The sequence below is a fragment of the Oryza sativa genome, chromosome 2 (assembly GCF_034140825.1).
Source record: "Oryza sativa Japonica Group chromosome 2, ASM3414082v1".
Classification (NCBI taxonomy): domain Eukaryota; kingdom Viridiplantae; phylum Streptophyta; class Magnoliopsida; order Poales; family Poaceae; genus Oryza; species Oryza sativa.
The window spans coordinates 27094090-27118433 of NC_089036.1; the positions used below are offsets into that span (position 1 = coordinate 27094090).

General features: G+C 45.1%; 5 protein-coding genes across 12 annotated transcripts; 1 reads left to right on the top strand and 4 right to left on the bottom strand.

The window, feature by feature from the left end:
• Window positions 1-620: 620 nt before the first annotated feature.
• On the bottom strand, window positions 621-1903 carry LOC4330207 (probable aquaporin TIP2-1). Its single transcript, NM_001416801.1, has 3 exons — window positions 1704-1903; window positions 1373-1623; window positions 621-1254 (listed from the first exon to the last, which is right to left on the bottom strand). Exons 1-3 carry the CDS (start codon window positions 1828-1830, stop codon window positions 886-888), a joined length of 747 nt encoding a protein of 248 aa, NP_001403730.1. The 5' UTR covers window positions 1831-1903; the 3' UTR covers window positions 621-885.
• A 6831-nt stretch (window positions 1904-8734) lies between these two features.
• On the bottom strand, window positions 8735-9671 carry LOC4330208 (uncharacterized). Its single transcript, XM_015769482.3, has 2 exons — window positions 9399-9671; window positions 8735-9277 (listed from the first exon to the last, which is right to left on the bottom strand). The coding sequence occupies exons 1-2, from the start codon at window positions 9500-9502 to the stop codon at window positions 9004-9006; spliced, it is 378 nt and encodes a 125-aa protein (XP_015624968.1). The 5' UTR covers window positions 9503-9671; the 3' UTR covers window positions 8735-9003.
• Window positions 9672-12566: 2895 nt separating this feature from the next.
• Window positions 12567-14486, top strand: LOC4330209 (protein NONRESPONDING TO OXYLIPINS 2, mitochondrial). 6 transcript variants are annotated; one of them, XR_001542932.3, is made up of 3 exons: window positions 12567-12779; window positions 12890-13096; window positions 14181-14486. XR_001542932.3 is itself a non-coding variant. In XM_066307862.1 (3 exons), exons 1-3 carry the CDS (start codon window positions 12667-12669, stop codon window positions 13939-13941), a joined length of 258 nt encoding a protein of 85 aa, XP_066163959.1. In that variant the 5' UTR covers window positions 12567-12666; the 3' UTR covers window positions 13942-14486. The 6 variants fall into 6 exon arrangements, 3 of the variants coding, with proteins under 3 accessions (XP_066163959.1, XP_015623572.1, XP_015623574.1); XR_001542931.2 differs by having other exon boundaries at window positions 13922-14418; XR_001542933.3 differs by lacking the exon at window positions 14181-14486 and adding an exon at window positions 13527-13793.
• A 2798-nt stretch (window positions 14487-17284) lies between these two features.
• On the bottom strand, window positions 17285-20368 carry LOC4330210 (remorin 4.2). Its single transcript, XM_015771472.3, has 7 exons — window positions 20225-20368; window positions 19671-20110; window positions 18975-19086; window positions 18672-18887; window positions 18390-18600; window positions 17994-18075; window positions 17285-17887 (listed from the first exon to the last, which is right to left on the bottom strand). The coding sequence occupies exons 2-7, from the start codon at window positions 20055-20057 to the stop codon at window positions 17696-17698; spliced, it is 1200 nt and encodes a 399-aa protein (XP_015626958.1). The 5' UTR covers window positions 20058-20110; window positions 20225-20368; the 3' UTR covers window positions 17285-17695.
• LOC4330211 (F-box protein At5g51370) lies at window positions 20365-24318 on the bottom strand. Of its 3 annotated transcripts, none has more exons than XM_015771471.3 (3): window positions 22943-24318; window positions 20830-21091; window positions 20365-20748 (listed from the first exon to the last, which is right to left on the bottom strand). In XM_015771471.3, exons 1-3 carry the CDS (start codon window positions 24115-24117, stop codon window positions 20683-20685), a joined length of 1503 nt encoding a protein of 500 aa, XP_015626957.1. In that variant the 5' UTR covers window positions 24118-24318; the 3' UTR covers window positions 20365-20682. The 3 variants fall into 3 exon arrangements, with proteins under 3 accessions (XP_015626957.1, XP_015626956.1, XP_025878543.2); XM_015771470.3 differs by having other exon boundaries at window positions 20365-20751; XM_026022758.2 differs by having other exon boundaries at window positions 20676-21091.
• Window positions 24319-24344: the final 26 nt, after the last annotated feature.

A 24344-nucleotide genomic window follows, 5' to 3' on the forward strand; every position in this document is an offset into this window, starting at 1 on the left:
TTTTATTTTTATTTCAATTTTTTATTAATCTTGTATTGGGTTCTTATATGGAAATTTATTTCAATATTCCTTATTTTTAATTCCGAATTTCAGCTATTTTTAAATTGTATTTCTACTTGGACTCTCCTTTCCTTTTCTAATTTTGGATTTTTATTTTATTTTTATTTCGAATTTTGATTAATCTCGTATTGGGTTCTTATATGGAAACTTCTTTCAATATTGTTTATTTTTATAATTCCGAATTTCAGCTATTTTTAAATTGTACTTCTACTTGGACTCTTTTTTTTTCTTTTTCTCCGATTAATGTGGGAATTTCTAACCCCCACAGCGAACGTTTATTTTTAATTCCGAATTTCAGCTATTTTTAAATTGTACTTCTACTTGGACTCTTTTTTTTTCTTTTTCTCCGATTAATGTGGAAATTTCTAACCCCCACAGCGAACGTGATGTCTCCTTTCAAAGCTGTTTTAATAATATAATAGATAGATAGATAGATAGATAGATAGATAGATAGATAGATAGATAGATAGATAGATATAATAGATAGATAGATAGATAGATAGATAGATATAATAGATAGATAGATAGATAGATAGATTATCTTAGCCAGAAAAGGGACATGGCTTCCAAATTTCCTGGTACAAACCAAATCTAATGCAAATTGATCTTATCAATTGTGTCGATGAAATTTTACAATTTTGATTTCCCCTTCCAGACAACAATCGCAGAAAGTGACCTTTTACATGTACCGTGTTTGACAAAAAGAAGGTAAACCGGAAAATACAAAGCCTGTGAACGTATCACACACGACGAATATCAAATCAAGCAAACGTACGATGCATGCAAACTGACACGGATACTTCAATTAATTCGGTTCATCCACTTTTAAGCGTAGTCCTGGTCGGCAACGGGCTGGTATGAGCCGATGAACACGTCGCCGTACACGAGCCCGGCGAGGCCGCCGCCGATCAGCGGGCCGACCCAGTAGACCCAGTTGCCAGCGAAGTTGCCGGCGGCGACGGCGGGGCCGAAGGAGCGCGCTGGGTTCATGGAGCCGCCGCTGAACGGGCCGGCGGCGAGGATGTTGGCGCCGACGATGAAGCCGATCGCGATGGGCGCGATGGTGCCGAGCGATCCCTTCTTCGGGTCCGCCGCCGTGGCGTACACCGTGTACACCAGCGCGAACGTGATGACGATCTCCATCACGACGCCCTCCAGCTCGCTGATGCCGGCGACGCCGTGCGTCGGGATGGCCTACACGCGTTCGGATATCGAATTCACCGGTTAATCGCGCTGTCCTTCTTGTCGGGAAATATATACACAGCAGTTTAAATCTAAGCCTTTAATCTATGGCGATGGTGTGCGTGCTGACCTTGCCGTGGGTGACAAACTTGAGGAGGAGGCAGGCGATGGAGGCGCCTAGCAGCTGGGCGATCCAGTAGAAGAGTCCGGTGAGGATGGTGATGTGGCCGCCGACGGCGAGGCCGAACGTCACGGCCGGGTTAAGGTGGCCGCCGGAGATGTTGGCGGCGACGGAAACGCCCACGAACAGGGCGAGTGCATGGGCGATCGCGATCGCCACAAGGCCGGCCGGGTCGAGGGCGCCACCATTGGTCAATTGCCCTACACAAACCAAGCCGTCGGTAGGTCAGAAATGAAACATACTACTGTACATATCAAACCGGAAAATGCGTTGAGCTCACCATAGGCAATGGCGGATCCGACGCCAGCGAAGACGAAGAGGAGGGTGGCGATGAACTCCGCCACGTAGGCCTTCACGGACGTGGCGCTGAAGGAGTCACCCAAGCTTCCGAATGCGAGCTTCACCATTTTTAATCTATATTTTTTTCCTTATTACTCTGATAAGTGTGGAGAGGTCTCTACGCTTGAAAGAGAGCTTGGCGATTACTGATGTGGCGAAGCTCGTTCAGCTTAGGCCCCTTTTATACACATGGCGTCGTGCTGGCAACTTAATTCGTCAGCTTCAATTGTGGTTTAGAATAGAACGGGCGGTGCGGATGATCACCAAAAACATTTTAATTAGACGCTAGCTTGTTCTATGATTGATACTAGCCTCTGCCCAACCGCACTTTGCTTTGTCCAAATGTTTTGTTGCTATTATGAAATTTAAGTAGGAGTAGGACTAATGTGTGGCTATGAGAATACTAAGACTCTGGATGTTAGCTAGCAGTAATAATATGGATCATATGTTGTGCATTTGAATGGCAGGAAATGTTTGATGTGCTGCGGTGCTGCCTTTGTTTCTTATGATTCTGACGAAACGAAGTGAAGTTCTTTTTTCTTGCCAGTGTACACTCAAAAAGTCTGCCCGGTGCTTTTGTTCCTTTTACAAAATATAACGTCATGCCTAGAAAATTTTGAATTTTATTAGGTTCCACCGTGAAAAGCCACTGTTGACAAGTTGCGTAAAACTCTTCCTCTCAATTCAAAGGAAAAGGTAGCTTGTGCAGGAAAATGGTTCACAATTTGTTTTTCGTCTGACTGTTGAAACTAGTTCAACTCCCTCCGTTTCTAAATATTTGACACCATTGACTTTTTAGCACATATTTGATCGTTCGTCTTATTCAAGAACTTTTGTGGAATATGTAATATATATGTATATACATGTATATATATATATATGTATATATATATATATGTATATGTGTATATATATATATGTATATATATATATATATATATGTATATGTATATATATATGTATGTGTGTGTCTATATATATATATATATAACAATGAATTAAATGATAGGAAATGGTCAAATATATTTTAAAAAGTCAACGGCATCAAATATTTAAAAACGGAGGGAATACTTCCATATGCATGACAAATACGAGTAACTAGGGAAAGTCTGCTGTGTGATTTGGCTGATAATTATTGCCCTCTTGTTGAAAGCTCGCATTTTTCAACAGTTGGTCAGGTAGAAGCATTCTCAACTCAGAATATCTTCGCTAGATACAGTGAGGTTATACTGGATGTCTTCAAACTGCACTTTCTACATTTCTAGATAGTTCGGATCACCGATCGGTAGAGGAGCAAATGGGAACTCTAAATTTTGAAGTCGATGAAATATAATATTAGATATACGAAGTTCGCGTCAGGTACAGCAAAATGATAGTGCTAAATCGGTGGCAAAGACGTCATTAGGCAAGGACAGACGATGATTAGGACTTGATACATTGGTTTCTTTTATCCTGTAACCATTGAAAATTATTCTTCCTACATTTCCTCCCCCAATGGAAGTGCAGTTGAGCAAAGGTGAAAGATTTCATTTGTTCGGAGTACATTTAATCATTTATACATGTTGGTGATGGTAACAGAAGAGAAATTTTTGTAGTGAGGGCGGTCGTTGACTGCATGCATGGCTGATATCTGGACGGTGGAGTTGTTGACAATATGCAGTTCTATCCAACATCAGTAGTCTAGTTTGATTATCATAGCTTGCAGGGTTTTAGCTCCGACAAAATTACATCAGAGAAGCTGTGAATTACTCCACTAGTATTTCGCTAGCACCTAACATTCTTTTAATCCATGTAAGTGAAAGCCTTACCAAAGATGTAAAAGCTTTGTGCTCCTATCATGTAGGTCATGCAGACATCATGCAGAAATGCACTTAACAGGAAAATTGCAAGAATCTTCTGCAATTTCATATTCTCTGACAACAGCCAATTTTGTGACTCGCGAGGCACGCATTTTATAGTGCAGTTGTTAGCACTTTTTTGCTATGATCCAAGGCTCCTAGCCACTAATTTTTCAGAGATTAGTTGCGCTGTCCTGCTCTCTGCATTATTAAGCGGCAACATTCCTCTGTGCATTGCTGTCGTTTAATGACGCTGCGAGGCTGCAATGGTGTTGTTAATTACCTTATCGCTTTGCGCAGAAATGATTGAGAAATCACGCCTGCAATTCGGAATCTTTTCCACATGAGTGCCACTCTTGTGTTTGTCTGTCTGCCTGCCTGCCCTCAGTGTGCAAGCTGCACGTTCCTTCTTTGCTTAGTGTTTCTTGCTCAAATATTGTTATCCGTCCAGCTTCACCTTATCTATGTATGAACTGTGATTAATCGGAAATCCGATCCTTGCTTTGCTATTCTGTATTTATTGTCTTCCAGTTTTGTGTAATGTCAGCTCAGGTAATTTGGATTCCGTCACAGACGCATCCAGCAATGGCAGCTCAGTTGCAGCAACGGAACGAACGGTGTGGGATGCGTTGTACACGGGCTTGGGCTTGTAGGCAAGAATCAATAGGCCTAGCTCGTTGGACTTCCATGGCCCAAATTTGCATGAGATTTCTTCAGCGGCCCAAGAAGATCGGAAAGTTACCGGATCAGGCTTAAGCTTAACCCAAGTCTACGACAATTTGTCACTGTGGCCCACTCGACCAGCCCAAGCAGACCCACAGGATACTGTGATCCTCTTCTCTGAAAGTCTGAATCCAGCCTAGTATCTTTTTTCGAGAGGATAATGGCACGAGTTCTGCCTATTCATTAAAGGAGAAAGAAGCAGTTTCACGTACAGGGACATCTCCAAGAGGTGTCTTCAGATTTATGCACTGGAGGAGATTATAGCACTTTGAGAAAGTACAAAGCCACTAACAGCAAAAGTCGGCGTTTTATCATCTAAACGATTTGCGCTTCATCGAAGGCTTTGCACATGTTGAGTCAACCACATGTGACAATGACTATGCTGTACCATAGTCATTGTTAAAATTTCTAGCATTTCTTTGTAGCCAAATCCTCCATGTCGTGTAGATGAAAAGGCCATCAAAATTCTTTCTATGCTCTTTGATCATTTCTCCGGCAAGCTTCCCACCAATTCAGCCTAGTATCACGGTCACACCAACAGGAACACCAGTACACCACCAACACATTTTAGCACACAGGCTGACAGGCAGCCAGGGTCGAGAATTATTGTCTTTGCTGTGCACCCCCTACACGTGCTCGGTCACTATTCCAGAACGGAGGCAGTCCTTGACCGATACACAGTGGCCGTACCGCTCAAACACCTATGCATCCGATCTGCTCGCCTGGTAATTGTTAACCATGCTAGTAGACCATAACTTCCTGAGTTTGATCCCAGTTTAGCATTGACAAGGGTTGACTTGAAGTCTTGAAGTACACGCCCACTAACTAATGCTCTCTTCGTTTCATATATAAGTCGTGTTTTGATATTTTTTTACTAAACAAACTTATTTAAGTTTGATCAAATTTATAAAAAAATAATAACATCTATAACATCAAATTAGTTTTATTAAAACTAATAATGAATACATTATAATAATATATTTGTTTTGTGTTGAAAAATTAATGTTACTATATTTTTTCCAAAGCGACTTGTAAAATGAAACGAACTAGCTGGATGGCCTGCACAATTGCGCGGCTAGCACCTAAAAAAATCACATATTTTTTATATGATTTTACTTAAAATTTATTAGATAGCTATCTTATTGTCTTAAGACTTTGAAAGACCAACCCTTATCATCCTCGTATTTCTAGTTTTTAAAAGTCACACCAGTTGCTACCCCTTATGTCATCTCGTTCTTTATTTGCTTGCTCGATATACCACTATTTCTTTTTATTCTTCTTGGAACCTTTAAAAATTAGATTTTATAGTTTCTAGAGTTTATTGTCATGTTGGGTTTTATTTTTATAATTTTTAGATGTCCCGTCAAACGTTGCCATTATACTCATCTACGGCCCGTCTAATGTCTCTTCTCTTTATTGTCATTGAGATTTTAAAAATCGAACATAATTATTGTCTAGGTTCAATTTTACTTTCTAAAAGTCCCGCCAAACCGTCTATGGCTTTACCATTGTACTCCTCTATAGCTCGCCCGCTGCTTTCCTTCTTTATTGTCATTGAGATTTTAAAATCGAACATGATTATTAGTGTTTTTTTTTACTTTTTAGAAGTTTCGAACATTTAAAAATTGGACTTGTAGTTCCATTTTTTATATTTTTTAGAAGTCCCATCAAACGATGCCACTATGCCCCTCTACAGCCCGTCCGCCGTCTACTGTTTATTATCATTGTGATTCTAAAAATCGAACATAAATACCGTTGGAATTCATTTTTTATTTTCTATAAGTCCCGTCAGCCGTCGGCGGCTCTGCAACTATACTCTTGTGCACCCCGCCCGCTGCTTCTCCTTTTTATTGTCATTGAGATTTAAAAATCGAATATGATTATCAATGGGGTTTATTTTTTTTTTTTTACTTTCTAGAAGTCCCGGTAACCGCCTTACTCGTTTGCTTCACGGCCTGCCTGATGTCCCTCCTTTTAATCGTCATTAGGATTCTATTTGGTGTTTTATTAACAATTTTTATACGTCGTATCAACCGCCACCACTCTACTTTTTTATAGGCATGTTACTTAATTTATCTCATCATGTGTTTTAGATGGTCTCTTATTTCAATAATCTTTATTTTTATCAAAAATTTTAGTTATTTATAAATTGTATTCCTAATTGAAATCTTATTTTTCTTTTTCTAATTTCAGAATTTTTTTTAAAAAAATAGTTATTACCGTATTGTGTTCTTTTAATGTTTTTATTTTTTATTTTCAATTTCAGTTGTTTCAAAATTGTATTCCTACTTGAACTCTCTTTTAAATTTTCTAATTTTGGATATTATTTTATTTTTTATTCTAAATTTTAATTAATCTCGTATTGGTTCTTATATGGATTCTTCTTTCAATATTGCTTATTTTTAATTCCGAATTTCAGCTAATTTTAAACTATATTCCTACTTGAATTCTTCTTTTATTTTCTTTTGCTAATTTCGGATTTATTTATTTTTATTCCAAATTTTTATTAATCTCATATTGAGTTCTTATATGCACTCTTCTTTTAATATTCCTTATTAATCTCATATTTTTTTATTAATCTCATACTATGTCTATATGAATTATTCTTCTAATATTTCTTATTTTTTATTCCTAATTTCAGTTGTTCGTAAAATGTATTTTTACTTGAACTCTTATTGAACTCTTATATTTGATTTTTCTAGTTTCTAAATCTATTTTATTTTTTATTATGGATTTCAATTAATCTTTAATTGTGTTCTACATGAACTCTTCTTTCATTTTTTATTGTGTTATTTCAAAATCAAATAAAAATCCGTGCACATGCCATCATGCTATTCTGGTTGCTGACGTGTGCATCACCCAAATACGGCTCACTGTGCAGCCGCACGGCTTGACCCGCTGCTTCGGATTTCCGTCGCTCGCTGCTAGCATCTATCTTCATATCAACAAAAACGCATCCAAATTACTGTTCTATAGTGGTTCGTTGCCCGCTGCTTTATTTATATATGTGTATTATAGCCTAATTCATCTCTAACTCTGGTTAATTGGTTTAGGAAATCGGACAAAACTCTTTTGAGTCCGTTTGCATGTAAAGGTCCTAGCTAGAGATTGATTCTAATTCTACACGCGTACGGTACTCCGTATCTCTTAATTAACATGCCAAGTTTGTCTTAAATCTCAGACATTGAAATCTATGCCTCTTACAATCCAACGGTGTAAATAATTCATATTTTCTTCGATTAACGTGGGAATTTCTAGCCTCCACGGTGAACGTGGTGTCTTCTTTTCGAGCTGTCTTAATAATATAATAGATATTATCATTGAAGAATATTTAATCCATTATCTAGAAAATATAAACTACTGTTGAATAAACAGTTATCGGAAATATGCCACGTTAGTCCGTGCACACTCATCAACTACCCTTTTTCCAAATTCTCATAAAAAAAATTACACTAGAACACTTGGTTCGACAGACCGATCTATCTAATATAATGATATACAGTGGCAGTGTGCCCCTCAAACATGGTCTGCCAAAATGCCAACACCACTGTTACATTTGGGCAAGCACGGGCCGGCCGCTCGGCCGCGGGGTGATAGGGCGATCGACGTGCCGCAACGCAAGCCACACGCACACCAACCGTGTTCGTTTATCTCGTCGTACGGAGCAGATCAATCGAATAGCTCTGATTGACCGGAGCACGTACACTGTGCTGTCCGTCTGCCAAAGCTCGATCTTACATATCCATCTGACGGCCACGGCGAGACGGATATCGAGTGGATAGATGGATTCACGCGCCCACAAAGATCTGCGTGCCATCCGAGGCTAACCCACAAGTGGGGGGAATATAACATGGTGTTTGTCGGCCACTTTGGAGTCCTTTAATATTTTGCAGCATACTCCGTACTTGTACGAGTTGTTGATTTGATTCCTCTGCATCGGCACGCCGCCGAGGAGAAGAAAAAAAAGGCGAGGGTGCCGAGCATGCAACGCGATCGCCTTCTAGAGTCTTCTTCTGGATTAGTACGTACCGATCAACTACCGAGTACCACGTACATATCGCAAGTGCCAGAGGAAGGGATGGATGATGGATCGTCGTCTTTCATGCATGAAACTAATAATCAAGCAGACGTGTAATAGTGCTTAATTATTGAAGTCTTAATTAAGTACTAGTACTGATGTGTATGGTTCGTGTTTCGCGATCGTTTGAAGACGATCGATGTGGATGGAGACTGATCGCGATTTGGAGCGTAAACATCAACCGATCGATCGAGTTGAGGACAGTCTAGCTCGTTTCCTCGATCCGATGACGATCGATAATGAATGACGGGAAGCACCGCACGTATTGCAAGTAGGGTTTGACGACAATTAGTTGGTGAATGTCACGCATACAAGACCTAGGCTAGCTCCTCCTTTCACTAGTTGTCAAGTTGATACTTCTCGTCAAACATGACATGTCTATGAAAACATACATATAGCTTTAATTAGCTAGGATGGAGTAGTATCATACATTCATACACACACGCGCGGTTAATTAACACGGGGACAATTTACACAGGGATGATCTAATTACCTAGCGATGGGCACCTAGCTAGCTAGAGCTAGTTTTGTACATGACGGGGTGACGCAGTGAAAATGAAGGATTGATCCATCAGCTATGGTCCGTATTAGACCATAGCTCTTTAGCACAAGACGTCCTTGAGAAGCTTGTACCTACGGACAGCGCCGGCCTTGGAGACCCTCCGGCCGCCGCCGCCGCCGCCCTCCTGCTCGCCTCCGCCGGTCGACGCCGCCTGCTTGCTCCTGCCACGGTACTCCCTGGAGAACGGCTCCTCGTTCCCTTCCGACGATGGCCCCTTCTTCCCGGCGACGACGGCGGCGTCGCTGAGGCACCAGTCGCACACGCCGGCGCCCGCCTCCACCGGTGCCCCGTCGCCGTAGTAGTTGGTGCAGTAGCTGCATGCATGCATCCGTTGCCACGACGCGTCAGTTCTGATCACTATGTACCTACCTAGACGCCAGGAATCAATAGGGAGAGAGGTAGAAATTAACGAGGCAAATACGGAGGAGTGCGTACGAGTGCTGGAAGCGGCGGCGGCAGCGGGCGCAGCGGAAGAGCTTGTCCGGGAACCCCACGTCGCCGCACATGGAGCAGACGGTGCCGCCACTGGCCATGGCCATACCGAGACGGACGTACGTACTCAGGCGGCGGCGAGATAGCTGACTCGGCCGGCGAGGAGGAAGAGAGAGAGAGATGGAGGAGATCGTGGCGAGAGAAAGGAAGTGGCAGGATCGAATGGACGGAGAAGGGTTTTAATACGCTCCAGCTCCAGGGAGTGAGACCGAGAGTGAGTGTGACCGTGCAGACCGCGTGAGATATAGAGGAGAGAGAGATCGTGGGTGGATGGTGGTGGCAGAGTGGGCGGCTGGCACTTGGCTGCGTGATGCGTGGGGGGACCCTTCCCAGGTGCGCGGTTTTTGGTTGGACGAGGCGGGGGCCGACCGGGTTGGAGACGGGCCACGTGTCCATGTATACGTACGTACGTGTAGTGGATGTAGGGGAAAGGAGTGGCACAAGTAATCGCCGCGTCAGTTATCATATCTGTTGTTCAGAGCTGGAAGCTTTTAACGGCGTTTACCAGTACTGCGCACTACTCCCTCCGTCCCGGATGGGACTAAGAAGATTCGTAGTTCGACGTTGCTATCTTATGTGATGAGGAGAGTACCGCCGAAGATCGAAGGGTGGTTCAGATTAATTTCATTTTAAACCATGTTACTTTTTGTAAAGTTGTCAAAAATATATATATATATTTATTTTTTATCAATCTTTGATAAATACATAAGACCGTATCAAAACTTGATAATATTGTCAACTTACTAAAATTTTGGGTAAGATTTATTTTAGTTATAATGTGAACAATTCTAAAATCGCTTTCTCATGCAACCATGTAAATGTACATCAAATGACTCAAAACTTACGAACGACAACTTTTTCTACAGGGAGATAATTAACCACTGTAATATACGGAGAACATCGACGACGTGAACAAACAACGAGCTATACTAGCTAGCTAGTAGGCACCGTGCATAATTAACCTTCAGGAGAGATCGGAAACAGTTAATGCTATAGTAGATCGTACGTACGCTGGCTCTTGGCTGTAGCTCGATCGGTCGTTGGTGCCCAGGGGCCAGACGTCCGCGTACGATTAATCATATCGATCGATATCGTGCAGCACATTTATAAGCCGTCCGGTACTCCCCACATCGATCGATCGATCGTCGTCGCTGGAACAGCAGCTACTAGTAGGTCGGTTCGACCGTGTCCTTCACGTCCATGGACGGATCGAGTACGTCCGAGCTAGTCGAGTGATTTGTATACATGCAGGGGTCCCTGGCTAGCTAATCGCTTAGACCGGAAGAATCCTGTAGCCGCTTACCGGCCGCTCAAATTAATCATGGATGGAGACGTCGCACTTGACACACATACACAATATGCATGCACGCACGCACGCGTACGCACTGTACGCTCGCTGTAGAACCAGGAGATTATTAGTGATAGATGGATATCATACAATACACAGGGGGAGTAGGGGATCGATGAAGACGTACGGCAACCGCCGAGATCCATTGAACTGCGCCAGTGCAGACGCAGATACGGTGTATCATGTACACGCCGTGTGGGCGCCGGCCGTCGTCGCGACCACTGCTGCGGCATGTGTGCCGATCGATCGATTCTTGCGATGCACCTGCCGCACCGCCTGAATTTGTCCAAGCGAGTAATGTGCGAGGTACGGAGTACGGCCCATGCGTCGGCCATGGCACGTACGTACAGACACATGCAATGAAATGGTGTGATCAGCCATGATGAATGTATGGTGCTAATTAAGCTAGCTATACAAGGAGTACTACGTACTACTATACCAATGCAGAATTTCATTGGAGCAAGAATTTTTTTCAGGAATAATATGGACTGATTGGAACAATATTTTTTTTCTAGGGAAGCAGTGCAGTACATATTCTTGCATGTCAGGTCTAGCTCTGCCTTGCAATGCTGCAGCGCTACCTCATCGCTGCCTGCGTGGTTCCTCTTCGGAGGCAAAGGCAGCGAGAACGGGTGCTTCACTGCTTCGCCGCAGGCCTGTTTGTTCTTGGACGTTCTGGAAACCGGTTGATTCCACGCCACGCAAGTCTCGTCTGGATCGGATAAGGAAGCAGTCTCTTTTCAGAGAACTGATGCGCGCAGGATATCCTGCGCAGAAGAACGCTTGCACGTTGCAGTTGTCTCCACGTGCAGCTCTTGAACTCTTCAAGACCTGTTGCACTCTTGGTTCTTGAACCGAGAAACAGGTTATGAACTCTTGAAGACAGGTTGTACTACTCTTGAACAGATCGATCGACAAACAGGTTATGGGGATCCTTTTGAATTTCCTTTTCGATTCCATCTGAAAATTCTCACAACAATCAACTCTATCAACACATCAACTCCAGACCTCAGCAGTTCAGCAAATGCAACAGATGGAGTCTGAGAAGCTCAGATGACACAGAAGCACCACTACTGCACACTGCAACAGCGAAAGGAGATTACGCCCTCACGAGTCACAGGACCCCGCGACTTGTAGTGGTATGTCAGGACTATGGGGCATGGGCCATTGCCTGCCTAGCTTTCCTCCGATCCCAGTAGTGGTTCACAATCTGTGATCTGTGCAGCTTCTTCAACTCGCAAACTGTCTGTTCAGTGATCCCCTGATACCAGATATCTGGCATGTAGACCATATATTCAACGGTACGCAGACAGAGCACCGCATTGCAGCTGAACTGCTGAAGATTTATACTCACTCTCAAGGCACATTGCATTACCGGTTTCTCCCGCACATTAACTGATCACACCATCATCGCATCAAAGATGCAAATAGGAGTACAACACAAACAGTGCTTGCAACTATATTTGCATTGGTTTTGGAAGACTAGGATGCGTTATACCCGGTTTTTGGTTTTGGAAGACTAGCGATGCGTTATACCCGCTTTTGCGGTTCAGTGATATGATTTAAACTCGACCCTTAGACGAGAGACTTCAAGTGAACTTTCTTCCCTGATATATCTGTTTTCGACAGCCCATTACTGTTTCTTGGGCCAATAAGTTCCAGTTCTCTTCTTAAGGCCCATTAGACCACATCCGATAATATCTGGCCCAACATCTCCATCCCCTCCTCCAATGAAACCAAAAGGGTATCGTTCTTCCCGTGCCGCCGCCGCCGCCGCCGCTTCATCCCGACGCCGAAAGCCCGAAACCTAAACACCTCCTCTTCCTCGCACGCCCATCTCCGGATTCCAACCAAATCTCCGGGATGGCCTCGACCTGCTTCCGCGCCGCCGCCCGCATGGCCTCCTCCGCCTGCCGCTCGGCGGCCTCCCGCTCAATCCCCTCCGCCGCGCGGCGCGGCGCCCCTCGCATCTCCAGGTAACTTCCTCGGGGGGAGGCGCTGCTTGGTGTCTCTTGCTTTTTTTTTTTACCCTGAAACCGTGGGGTACCGGATCTGTGACGGAATGGCTTGTGGCTGTGGCGCGCAGGCTGCCGGTGGAGCTCGGGTGCAGCGCGGGGTTGTCGCTGCTGCCGCTGCACAGCGCGGTGGCGGCGGCGAGGCTGACGTCGCGGCTGAGCACGGCGTCGCGGAGCTGCTGCGCGCTCTCTCAGGGTACCCTCTGTCGCACCTATCCCGGACTTTAACATCAATCAATACCATCGATGAGATGCACTTGCCTGTCTTTTCCGTTTGGGTGAGAACCGTGCCCGTGCGTATTATTGTACCAGTACTTCATTTTCTTCGCCCGCTACTGGCGCAATTACTTGTTCATCTGCTGCTGTTTGTTTCGTCAATGTAATAGTTTTGCCCTCAACCAAGCGTTTTTGTGCTCAGCTCTCTTATTTGTGTGATTGATGTGTGACATAACTCTGTGCCGTTGTGAACATATAACGATTTCTATGCATACACTAATCATTTTCTCCTTTAGTGCACTAAAATAGTGTTGCATACATGATAGTGATACATCAACATTTTTACAGTACAATCCTTTTTTTCTTTGATGATCAACACACCATCACATCAATTTCATGTTGTATATAATAAGTCAAGAGATTCGCTTGTTAAGTTTTCTTTTTTTTTTTGATGAATTGAGGTCAATTGAGTAAGACATCTGGTTTCTGCAGGCACATGACTTGCTAGTTCTTGAAAGATTTTACCAGGAGCTTGCTGTTTTGCTTCACAATCATCGAGAATGAGTGCCTTAACATGTCAAATTGTAATCAAGACTAGCGTTATGTTTTTTAAGCTAGAATCTTAGCTGCCTATGTTGAGGGGCAACATGATGGAATAAAGTAACATCATTTTACATGTTTTGCGTAATAGTTGGCTGTTTGCCCAAGTCTATTTGTCTGTGAGATATTTAATACAATCTACGTAATTTTCCTATGGCATTTGCAATTTTTTCCTAGACTTTTCCTGTTTGCATGGATGCATGCTCGTTTGATTTTTTCTTTCAACAAAGAATTTTATAACATGGTTGCCATTTTAGTTTACAATATGATCATTCTTCTCTTCTCAGATGAAAGTGATGGTACGTGAAACATTTACGCAATGTCTTAAAGGTGGTGCTTGGCTGTTATGGCAATGCTGCACATGTATTACTGCGACATCCGCCTTAGTCATAGAATTTATGGTTTTGACACTCCGGATTTTGTAAAAGTTATTTTGGTAGTGTCAGGGATAAACATCAATGCTGTATGCTTCCACACTTATAAAGTTATAATGAAGCAATTGAGATATTCAAAGTTCTGATGTATGCTTTATTTGTGTTTATATAGAGATGGGTCAGTCTGTCCCAAGGTGATAAATGCTGGAAGACCTGCTCATGTCGTGCTATCAGACAATTGATTTTGTAGAGTGAACTAAATTGGTTTCTGTGTTGCCTGATTTTACCCCTCCTAGAACTGTGGTTCTGTTGGACCTTTCAAAGTTTTTGAGATAATGCCCCTTGATATCATTTGTTAAAAACAATCAAGGACATAATGCAAAAGCCCGAGCTGTATTTCTTAGTTACAATTCTGGGTGTCTTTCCTGTGATAATAATGATAAATGAGATGCAATTTACAAGTACTCAATTGTTGCTATGTTGTTTCGATGTATTTTTCTTTTTATACTGTTGTGAAATGTCAATGTGATGTGTGCAAAGCTGAACCTTAGTAGTTACGAGGTTCAGGAGTCAAGGACACTCCAGTGGTGACTGAACCATAGTTTGGCCGAATATGTCATCTGTTTGATGTTTGAATTATCCTTGACTCACAGTGTCTTGGATGTTGTCTCAATTCAGCATTTGAATTCTCAATGCGGCATTATGCTTGGAAAATTGAACTGTAAAATTATGGGAGGTGACGGGAGCCATCAGTCGTGGCACTTTTGACAGTTTGTAGCATTGTATTCCTGATGAATTTTGTGTGGTCTGTCTTGCCGCATTGCAGTTCGAAGGTGGTGCGACGTGAAGTGCTAGTGTCAGCTAAAGATTGTAAAAGTCCTATACACTAGAAATAGAAGAAAAGAAACGAAATGTGAAAATGCTTTGCTTTCAAGTCAACCTATGAGAACAGATTAATCAAACTCAGTTCGTTAATTCTAACACAAGAAATAGCAATCCTTCAGTTTTCCCAGTAACCCTCCTATTCTCCTAGGCATGAGGAGCAGAGAAACCCTGCTTGGTCACTCACGGTCTCACGCCAGTAAAGGCAGTAACCTCTTCGAGCAAGCCATGCTCACTTACTCATGGGTTCGCGCCTGCTTGCCACCGTTGCTGTGTCTGTTTGCCTTTGCTGCCGGCTGCTGCCGCTGCTGTTGTTGTTGGCTTGTTGCCGCTCTCCCGCCTGCAGCGCCTCGTGCGACGACGACGACTGCGGCGGCGGTCGCTGCTCCTGCACATAGGACGGCGTACCCGGCCTGAACTGACCCTGCCCCTGCCTCTCGCCGATGTTGCCACCGCCTTGCTGCGGTGGAAATCGCGGGAGATTTTGGTGTTGAGCACCAACCTGAGCCTGATGTGCGTCCCACCCTTGCTCTCTCCGGTTGCCCTGCTGCCGCGCCACCGGACGAGAAGAGCATGCCATGGCGGCGGCGAGAGTCCCAGACGCCGGGTGACCGTGCCCCGCAGGCCAGCCGTTGGGCGCCACGTGCGGCTGCCCCGGCGTCTCCAGCATTCGACCGGCTGCTGACAAGCCGACGGCGCCGCCTCTGCTCGAGCCGGGACGGCCGCCGCAGTTTGGCTGCTGCGGCCGCGGCATCCTCGCGAGGTTGCATTGTGTGCGCTGTGCCATCGCCGTCGCGGGGAGAGGCACCGCGAGCGGTGTCGACGGCATCGCGCGTGGCGTGGCCTCTGCATGCGGCACCGGCACTGCAACCGCTCGGTGTCGGTGACCTCCTGAACACGATGAGTTGCCGCACCGGTGGCCGCCGGCGGACTCGTTGGCTTGCCGCCACAGCTTACGGCACAGTGCCAGGTGATGATTGACCCGGTCGATCTGCCTTTTCAGCGACACTTTCAACATGAACAGCTCGAAGAACTCCTCGTTTTGCGAACGTAACTCCTTGTACACTACAATTCATAGTTTCATACATACATGTGCGCACGGTCAGGATGAACTGAATTTAGTTTATCTCAACTAGCTCGATCGATTTTGCAGATGTGAACGTTCATCCTACCAGCGTAGTAGATTACCGGATCGATCTTGCTCCTGCGAAATTGTCGGAACATTTGTCCCTTGGACAGCCGTGCTTCCAGGCACCTCGCAATCACGTCCTTCACCTGCATTGATCGTCAATTTATCACACATTTGCGAGGTCGATAGCATCATCGGCGGCTCGGCCAGGGGCGGGTCTACAGTGTAACGGCCGGTGTCAAGCGACACCGACGAATTTTGGCAAAACGTATAGTTAAATTGCTTATCCATATATTATAGCACTATGATTTAAGCATAATTAGCATACTATGACACCAGTAGATACGTTATGACACCAACGAATCAATTTTCTGGATCCACCACTGGCTCGGCGAGCCGTCAGCGCAAACAACATATATTTGTAAATGAAAAAAAAAAATATGTGAATAAAACTTGTATATACGTATTCTTAACAATCTAAAAATAAAGACTACGATGAAAAGAAATCCTAAAAATTAAATTTAATTTTTGGCTAATAAACTTAAGCATAAGTGAAAAGATATCTCTTATTCTTGCCTTGCTTACATGTTGGAGAATTTCTTCCGTATCGTCTACAGGTGCCGTGGCATCATCTTCCGCCGGATTTTGATCCGCGCCGCTTGCGCTTGGCATCGCCGTCGCCGGTTATTCGCTGCAGCGGTGGACACAACGCAGTGCATTCGTTACCCCACGATGTTACACCTTCTAGCTTAATTAGCTAGCCGAAGATGGCGCTCCGGTGGAAGGAGGGCGGCTTCGTTCCCAGCGCCGGAGAAGAGAGAGAGGCCTCGCTCGCGGCGGAGCTTGTTGGAGTTGGGATTCTGGAACGGAGAGACCGCGAGGCGAGATGAGCGCTATCGCGTCTTCTTTAACATGTCAAGAGCGCTCGTGCAGAGACGGGTCATCACGCGCGCGGGAGTCGGTAGCACACGTCTACGGCTGCAACACGAGTGGCCTCCCCGAATATTCTGGTACTGTGGTCTGACGGTTACTAGTAGAATATTTCACAATCTTTAATAGATTATAAACGCGTAATTTATCTCTGAACGGAGTATTCTTTTTTTCTTCTGGACTTGCAAACCTGAGCGCATTGGAATAGTTGATAATGCACTGGAATTGTTCTGGTTGCAGTTACTTGGACAAACAAATACTTCTAGAAACCTTGTAAAAAAAAAGTCGCATCACTGTAAACAAATCATTAAATCAAACAACGAACAGGAATTAACAGCATGGAAAAGGAGAGCATATAGGGATTATCAGATCATACCAAAACAAGAAACTTGTCAGTTTGCCACTGTACATGTACATCCAAATCCTACTGGGGAAATAATGTTGTGCCTGAGAACAGTACTTGAAACCACAACAGAAGGGAAAGTACTATAATTTGGCCCTGACTGTTCGTGTCATGTTTAAGAACAGTGTTCAAATGCCAATCAGGTATACAGCCTGAAACTTCTATCATCTAAGGACGACAAACCACTGCTATTATATACAACAAATTTTCTGATTTCAGTAGTTGGCACTGCTTCTGAGTACTGACAGCATGTGCGCTCATTTTAGTCTCTCCGTGCTGGCATCTCGGCAAGAGGTTTCAAAACAATCGGCTTGCTTGGATCTACCACAAGTGAAGAACTCGTTTACAGAAAAGCCAGTGACCAGGGGAGCTTTCCTGTCCTAGACATCTTCACCATTGCTCTCTCAACACTAGCTATCTGATTGTCGGTTGCTGCATGCTCCTTGATTTTCTTCTTATCAGCTTTCTTTTGTGCATCTTTTATTGCCTTTTGCATCTTCTCTGCTGCTCTCGCTCTCTTCTTCTCCAACTTGATCTGTTTCCAGTTGAGGCACAAAACCAACAAAGTGTCAAACGACAACTCTGACTATATCCCAAATTAAAATAAAAGATAATCAATGCAGTGGGCATACGAAGCATACCTCAATTCTTTTCATCTTCTCCTTTGCCTGTGTAACCTGATTCATCTGCCATTCATCGATATCGGCCTCTTTCCTTCTCAGCCTAATCGAATTAAATAACATCATAACTCAATGAGTTCGAAATATAACCTTACGGGCACAAACAAATCTAAATGTCATATAAACTTAATCAATGACAGCATTTTGTAGGCTATGGATTATGAAGATCGAATATTCAATAAACTAGACAATCACAACTCACAAGCATTCATGTTTGCAGTAGTAATTGATAATGGCTTCAATTCTAATATAAGGCTCAAGAGATATAATGCTACATTTTAATCAGCTAATAAGCAATAATTTTCTACAAGTGTCAGTCCAGAAGTTATGACTGAGAGATCAGAAGATGTGGATTACTTGTCTATGAGCTTTTCAATCTCCGCATTCTTCCAGGCAACCAACTTGGCGTGGACAAAATTTTCCTTATGTTTTACCGCAGAACCCTGGGGCCATCTCCCCATTCTTTGCACTGCAACTGGGCTATTTTCGCCATCTGAATGGTTAAACGCACCGCCATTATGATCACTTCCCTCATAGGCACCACCAGCCTCAAAGTTCCAATCACGAGCTGCAGATGAAAGAATTGTCATAAAAAATATTTTTCAGAACTGACGAGACTCATGAGATTTAGATCAGTACCTGAGGATATACGAGAAGACAGAGTATCAGCCTGCCAATCCGTTTGATCCACTGCTTCATCCTCTTCTTCACTGACTTTGGGCAATCTCCATTCATTGATAGCATCCATTGCCCCCAAACGCCTACGGTAATTATGTGAGGAGCGAGCTCGGCGCATCAATCTAGCTGGCGTGGCCTTGTGGATGAATCTTGGTGGCACTGGATTAGTTCTCTCAACTGCATGTTTTCAAGCGCATTCAATAAATGATGCGATGCAAGAAAAAGTCAAGTTAATCTATGGAGGGAGGCAGCAGAAGTAATCACATCTCCTATCCAGAAGGGAAGGTTGTCTGGGCGTTTGCAGTCTGATGTGTCGTGGTGTGGTAGACGGATTTATGAAATCTCCTCTGTTTGGCAGCCTTTCTTGGTCTTCTTCCTGCAGATGATTGGCTTCTTAACATTTCCAAATCACGTATGGGAAATGAAAAAATCAAACCGGCAGATAGTACAACTAAATGGATACAACCAAAAGCTACTTGTAATAATTCTATATGGACCCAGACAGAGAATTATCCAAATTTAGTTTGATCGTGTGGAAAACATGTAATAACATAACAAACAAAATGACTGAGCTAAGAATTCTCTAGTTTTTGGCTATTTCAAGATTCAGAAAGCAGAAATGTAACAGCAAACCAAGATTGTCAATACCCTTACTGCTTTGATATTTGAATCGATCAAAGGTCACAAATCAAATCCAGGAACATTGATAAATCTTGCATTGAGGCACTAGACCAATGGTTAAACTGGAGGCGTTTGTTCCTGTAAACCATGCAAGAAACTGAACAACCTCATCCAAGAAACCACCTTCCTCCAAAGAACTAACGCAAGAAGTCGGCGAAGTTTTCCACAATTCAATAGTTACAAGCTACGCAAGAATGGGAAATTAAGACCAAAGGCAGCAAAAAAATCAAGAACCTTCAGGACTGCGCCTCCCCCTGGAAAAAGAACACGGAAACTAACCAGCCGTGGCGTGACGAACGAGGAGGCGTCATCACCGTCGCGGCAGCCCTCCCCTCCATTGCTGCTCACGGGGCTGCAGATTGGGGACGGCGAGGCGGGGCGGTGGTCGGTGAGCGACCCGGCGCTCCACGCGGCGCAGCTGCCGTAGGAAGACGCCGGGCGGCGGCCGTAGGGCCCCCCGCGGCCGCCCATGGCGGCCATCGCGAGCAGCATCTGCGTGCTCCTCCCGACGGACGCCTCCGGCTCGGCCTCGGTGTCGGCGGCGTAGAACGCGGCGCCCTCGGAGGCGTCGGAGCGGGCGGGGGACGAGCCCGGCGAGACGCGGGACGCCGCGGTGGGCTCCGCGACGCAGGGGATCGGGATCGGGATCGCGGCGGCGGCCGCCATCTTCTCGCCGTTCTTCTTGCCCTCTTCCGGTGGCGGTGCCCTCCCCTTGATTTCTAGAGAGGAAGCAAACGTTAGTCGCGGAGCGCGCGAGGAAGTTGTGTATTTAGACTTGAGAGTTGAGAGAGAGGGGATGCCTTCTGACTGGTGGGCCAGGTTCTTGTACTAACCTTCACTGACATGCGGGCCCGGTTCGTAGATAGCTGTGCACCGGCATCAGTTCGCTGCCCTTTTCCCTTCATCTCCCGTTCTCTTAACTGAACCAGCACTAAAATTAGAAGCACCACATGAACATTCAAGAAGCAGGATATCATCTGACAATATGAATACATCATTTGCGATGGTATGTGCAGCGAACACAAATTTTCTGTTGGCTCTACTGTTAGTCAGGAACTAACAAGTTCTGCCATAACTTATGAAACAATATTCCGTGCCATGTGTGGCTTTTAGCTTGCTACAACTCCGGCGCAAAGACAAATTTGCACCTCAATTGAGTTTTCATACTGTAAACTTGTGGGTATAGGGGAATTGGCAAGGCGCCTTTTGCCCTAAGTTGGAAGAATTTGTAACAACTTCTAAGATCAAGAATATTCCAGGAGCACGCAGAGCTTCTGGACTTGCAATCCTACTAAGCAGCAACACCTGTTGAATAGTTCAGCATCGTCCCTTTGACTCGTTGATGGCCTGGTAAGATCTGCTGCAAGAAAAGTTCAATCCATAGACAGATGAAGCGCAGCTCAGGGGAATGGAGCACCAAGGTGATCAGACTTCATACCCTTTTGCAAAGCACCCTGCCCTTCTTTCCCATTCCAGTGCCAGCGAGGCTTGCAGCGAGACGTGACTTGTTGTCAGGTCTCCACTTAAGCTCTTTGAAAGTGGAGAAAAGCTCTGAGAGGGCAGGGCTGATTTCCTCATCTTTGATTTTATCACAAGAGACAACTTTTAGGCTCTGCAGATCACTCCATGAGGTTATCACCGATTCTAGACCTCGAGTTGTCAGTTGTGAGCAACCTTCTAAGGAGAGGAACTTAACTCTCCTGAAAAACAAAGAGAACGCAGCAGACATAAGTCAAGATCCTGAATTAAGCCAAGAAACACTTTCCACGAAAAATGTAGGTTGTGGACCATATCTAGGTATGTAAAATGGCTCACCATTTCCAGAAGAACAAAACATTATTACAATACTATTGCCAGTGAAAATATATAGTAAGTATTTGCTAAAGCGTTTTGAGAGGAAACTATTGAAATATCCAGATGAAAATTTGAGATGGTCGTCGTGCTACTGTGGAAGTGTGGATGAAGGTAAAACATGGTTTTAGCCTGTAGGTAATCTGATGTCAACTCTAAGAATTCCAGTTACACGAATGCATCTGATTTAGAGCTTTAGAGGTTATTCGTTCATTTTATTCCACTAATTCATTGCAGTAGATTGCTGCCATATTCACACAAAAAATGATAATATGCCACAATCGATGGCATATAAGCAAATAATGGGTCAGAAGAAACTGAAAATTATTCCACGTATATAAAGAAACTACCTACCCTAGTTAGCCCTGGCACTTCCAATGCAAATCTTGGCATTGATCAGTACTAGTAACAGTTATAAGACTCTAGTCCAGGGAAAAACAAATACAGGGAAGTGTAGGCGGATAACATTTACGCATCATAAATAACTACATTTAGTAGCCCAAAGAACTACATCAAAAGACTCTACCGAGACACTGTCAATTTGTTGGCCCTTTTAGAACAAGTAATCCTTTACTGCATAGTTTGGCAGAAGATCCATGAGCAAAAATGCAAATATCCTCCAACGAATATTCCATAACATCAATCCACGGTTTGTGATGGAAGAATCGGCATGGCAATAGGTGGTAGTGGTTTATGGTGAATCTGACACCACCCCACCACTGCCTATTGTCTGTGAAGAAAAAAAACGTAGAGAGCATGGCATGGGGCAAAAGGATATGTCAACAATAATTTATTTCTACTACATACATTGCAATTTTTTTTTTTAATTCCATAACAAAGTATGGGCACTCAGCTAGTCTTTACTGAATCCATTTGCTCAGGTAGTGGTGCACGGTTTGTGTTCGAAGAATTGAAGCGACCTACATCTTTATGAAATCCATCGCTCAGACATCTAAGTCATGGTTTGCATTTTTACCAGTCACAATTATCTGGACACAAAAGGAGAAAGTGCACGAGGGGCTAGATAACGCACATCCTAAAATGGCAATATAGTGAATAACACAAACAGCATGTGACTTGCTCAACACAAGAGGAAGAATAAAAGTGATTATGACAAACAATATAACGCAAATACACAATTATGGAATACTTTCACTTGAACACATCTGTAATAAATAATTGCATCTTTTCCAAGCAATCATATGCTAAAACAACCAAAAATGACAATGTTAGCCAAACATGCAGTATACTGAACAGAGGTTGACTAGATTATGGAGCTTATCAAAGCTCACACAGACATAATCAGTAGACAAAAGGAATAATGATGGAGGCTATCTAAGTGAGGTTTTTACGACACTACCGAATAATAAATTTTGCGCCCTCAAGTCCCATGATAACTGTTATTTAATTAATTACCACAGAAGCAATAGTGGCATACTGACTCCAAACATGGAGGGGTCCATGCATTGCAATTTGCAAGCATTATATCTCCTGACACTAAACCAGGGTCAGAACAACCAATCATCAGTTACCTACGACTACTTCAATTGGCAGCAAGTCACTATCACAGTCTGACAGATCAAATATAAAGCAGGAATAACTAAACAATCAAAGTTCAAATACACAATCTGCCCACATTGTGCGATCATTGTAATATATCAACAACCTAGATTGAAAAATGAGATTGGTGATTACTATACCTGCACAGTCCTGCCATGGCAAACATGTCATCTTCAAGGCCCCAGCAATTCTGGACCAATAACTCACGGGCACCCTCACAAACCAAAAGGAGAGCATGGAGGGCACGACGGTCACGCAGCTGGCACTGCTGAAGCTGCAGGCTCTCAAGCGTGAGGCAGGCACCAAGATGCTCCGCAGGCCCAGGATCGTCATCAATCCTGCAACATCCTTGCAACCTTAGGGTTTTGAGGTTGCCGCAGAAAGCGAGCGCAGCAAGCCACCCATTGTCCATCTTGTGGTTGGCGATGGTGAGCTCCTCAAGCATCGCACAGCACCGCCCCACAGCCGCGATGCCGTCATAGCTTCCCTCGCAACCAACAAGCTCCAGCTTCACTAATCTCTTGCATCCATGAGCAAGGATGGTGAGGCCGATGTCGGTGACACCACCATCTTCACTGGTGCCATATAACGCAGAGGAGGCTGCGACAAGGCGGAGGATCTGAAGATGCGCAAAGGCGGAGACTGGGCGGAGGGCGAGGTCGGTGCATCGGTGGAGCTCGAGCTCTTGCAAAGTTGCGCAGCCGCCAGCGATATCCATCAGACCCCCGGACTCCGAGGCGGCTGTGGCTGAGAGGCGGCGGAGGTTGGGGAAACTGGCGGCAACGGCAACAAGGCCCCTGTCGAGCACGTCATCTGCGAGGAAACGGCAGGCGACGAGCGGCGGGTCCGCGCCGGTGTCTAGGGTTAGCGACACCTCGGCGCAGGTGAGGAGAGGGGAGGTCGGGGACGGCACGGCCGGAGCGACAATGGACGCCGGGAACAGGTCGAGGTCCGCCAGTTCGGGGAAGCGGTGGTGTAGGCGGTGGGTCACAAAGGCCCAGTCCCTGACGACGAGGCGGCGGCGCAGGCGCCCCGCGAGGCGCATCCACCTCCTGCAGACCAGCGACGCGGCGCCCGTGAGGTGGGGCTCCGGGAGGCAGGCGAGGACGCGGAGGAGGAGCCCGTCCGAGAACTCTAGGGTTTGGTCCGGCGGCGCCACCGCCGCGGGCCGCGCCTGCTGCTGCTGCTTCTCCACCGGCGGCGGCGGCGGCGTCGTCATCTTCTTCCCGGACAGCGACCGCAGGTCAGGCCACCCCTTGAGGCCGTCGCGGTGCAGGCCCCGGCCACCGAGGACGCCGACCTCGGGCTCAGGCATTCACCGCGAACGGCGGCGCAGGGCCCCGCGTAGCCCCGGCCGCGCCGCGAGAGGAGAAGCCCCCGCAGTGCGGCCGGGCGCGGCGTCGGTCCGATTCGGGAGAGATTCCGGCGTGGTAGTGCGGCCGTGAGGGGATCTGAGGACTTTCCTTTTTTTTTTTTCAAAATTTTTGGGGGGGTTTGGGATTTGGAAATTTGCCTCGCCCCTCGCTGCTGGAGGAGCGGGAT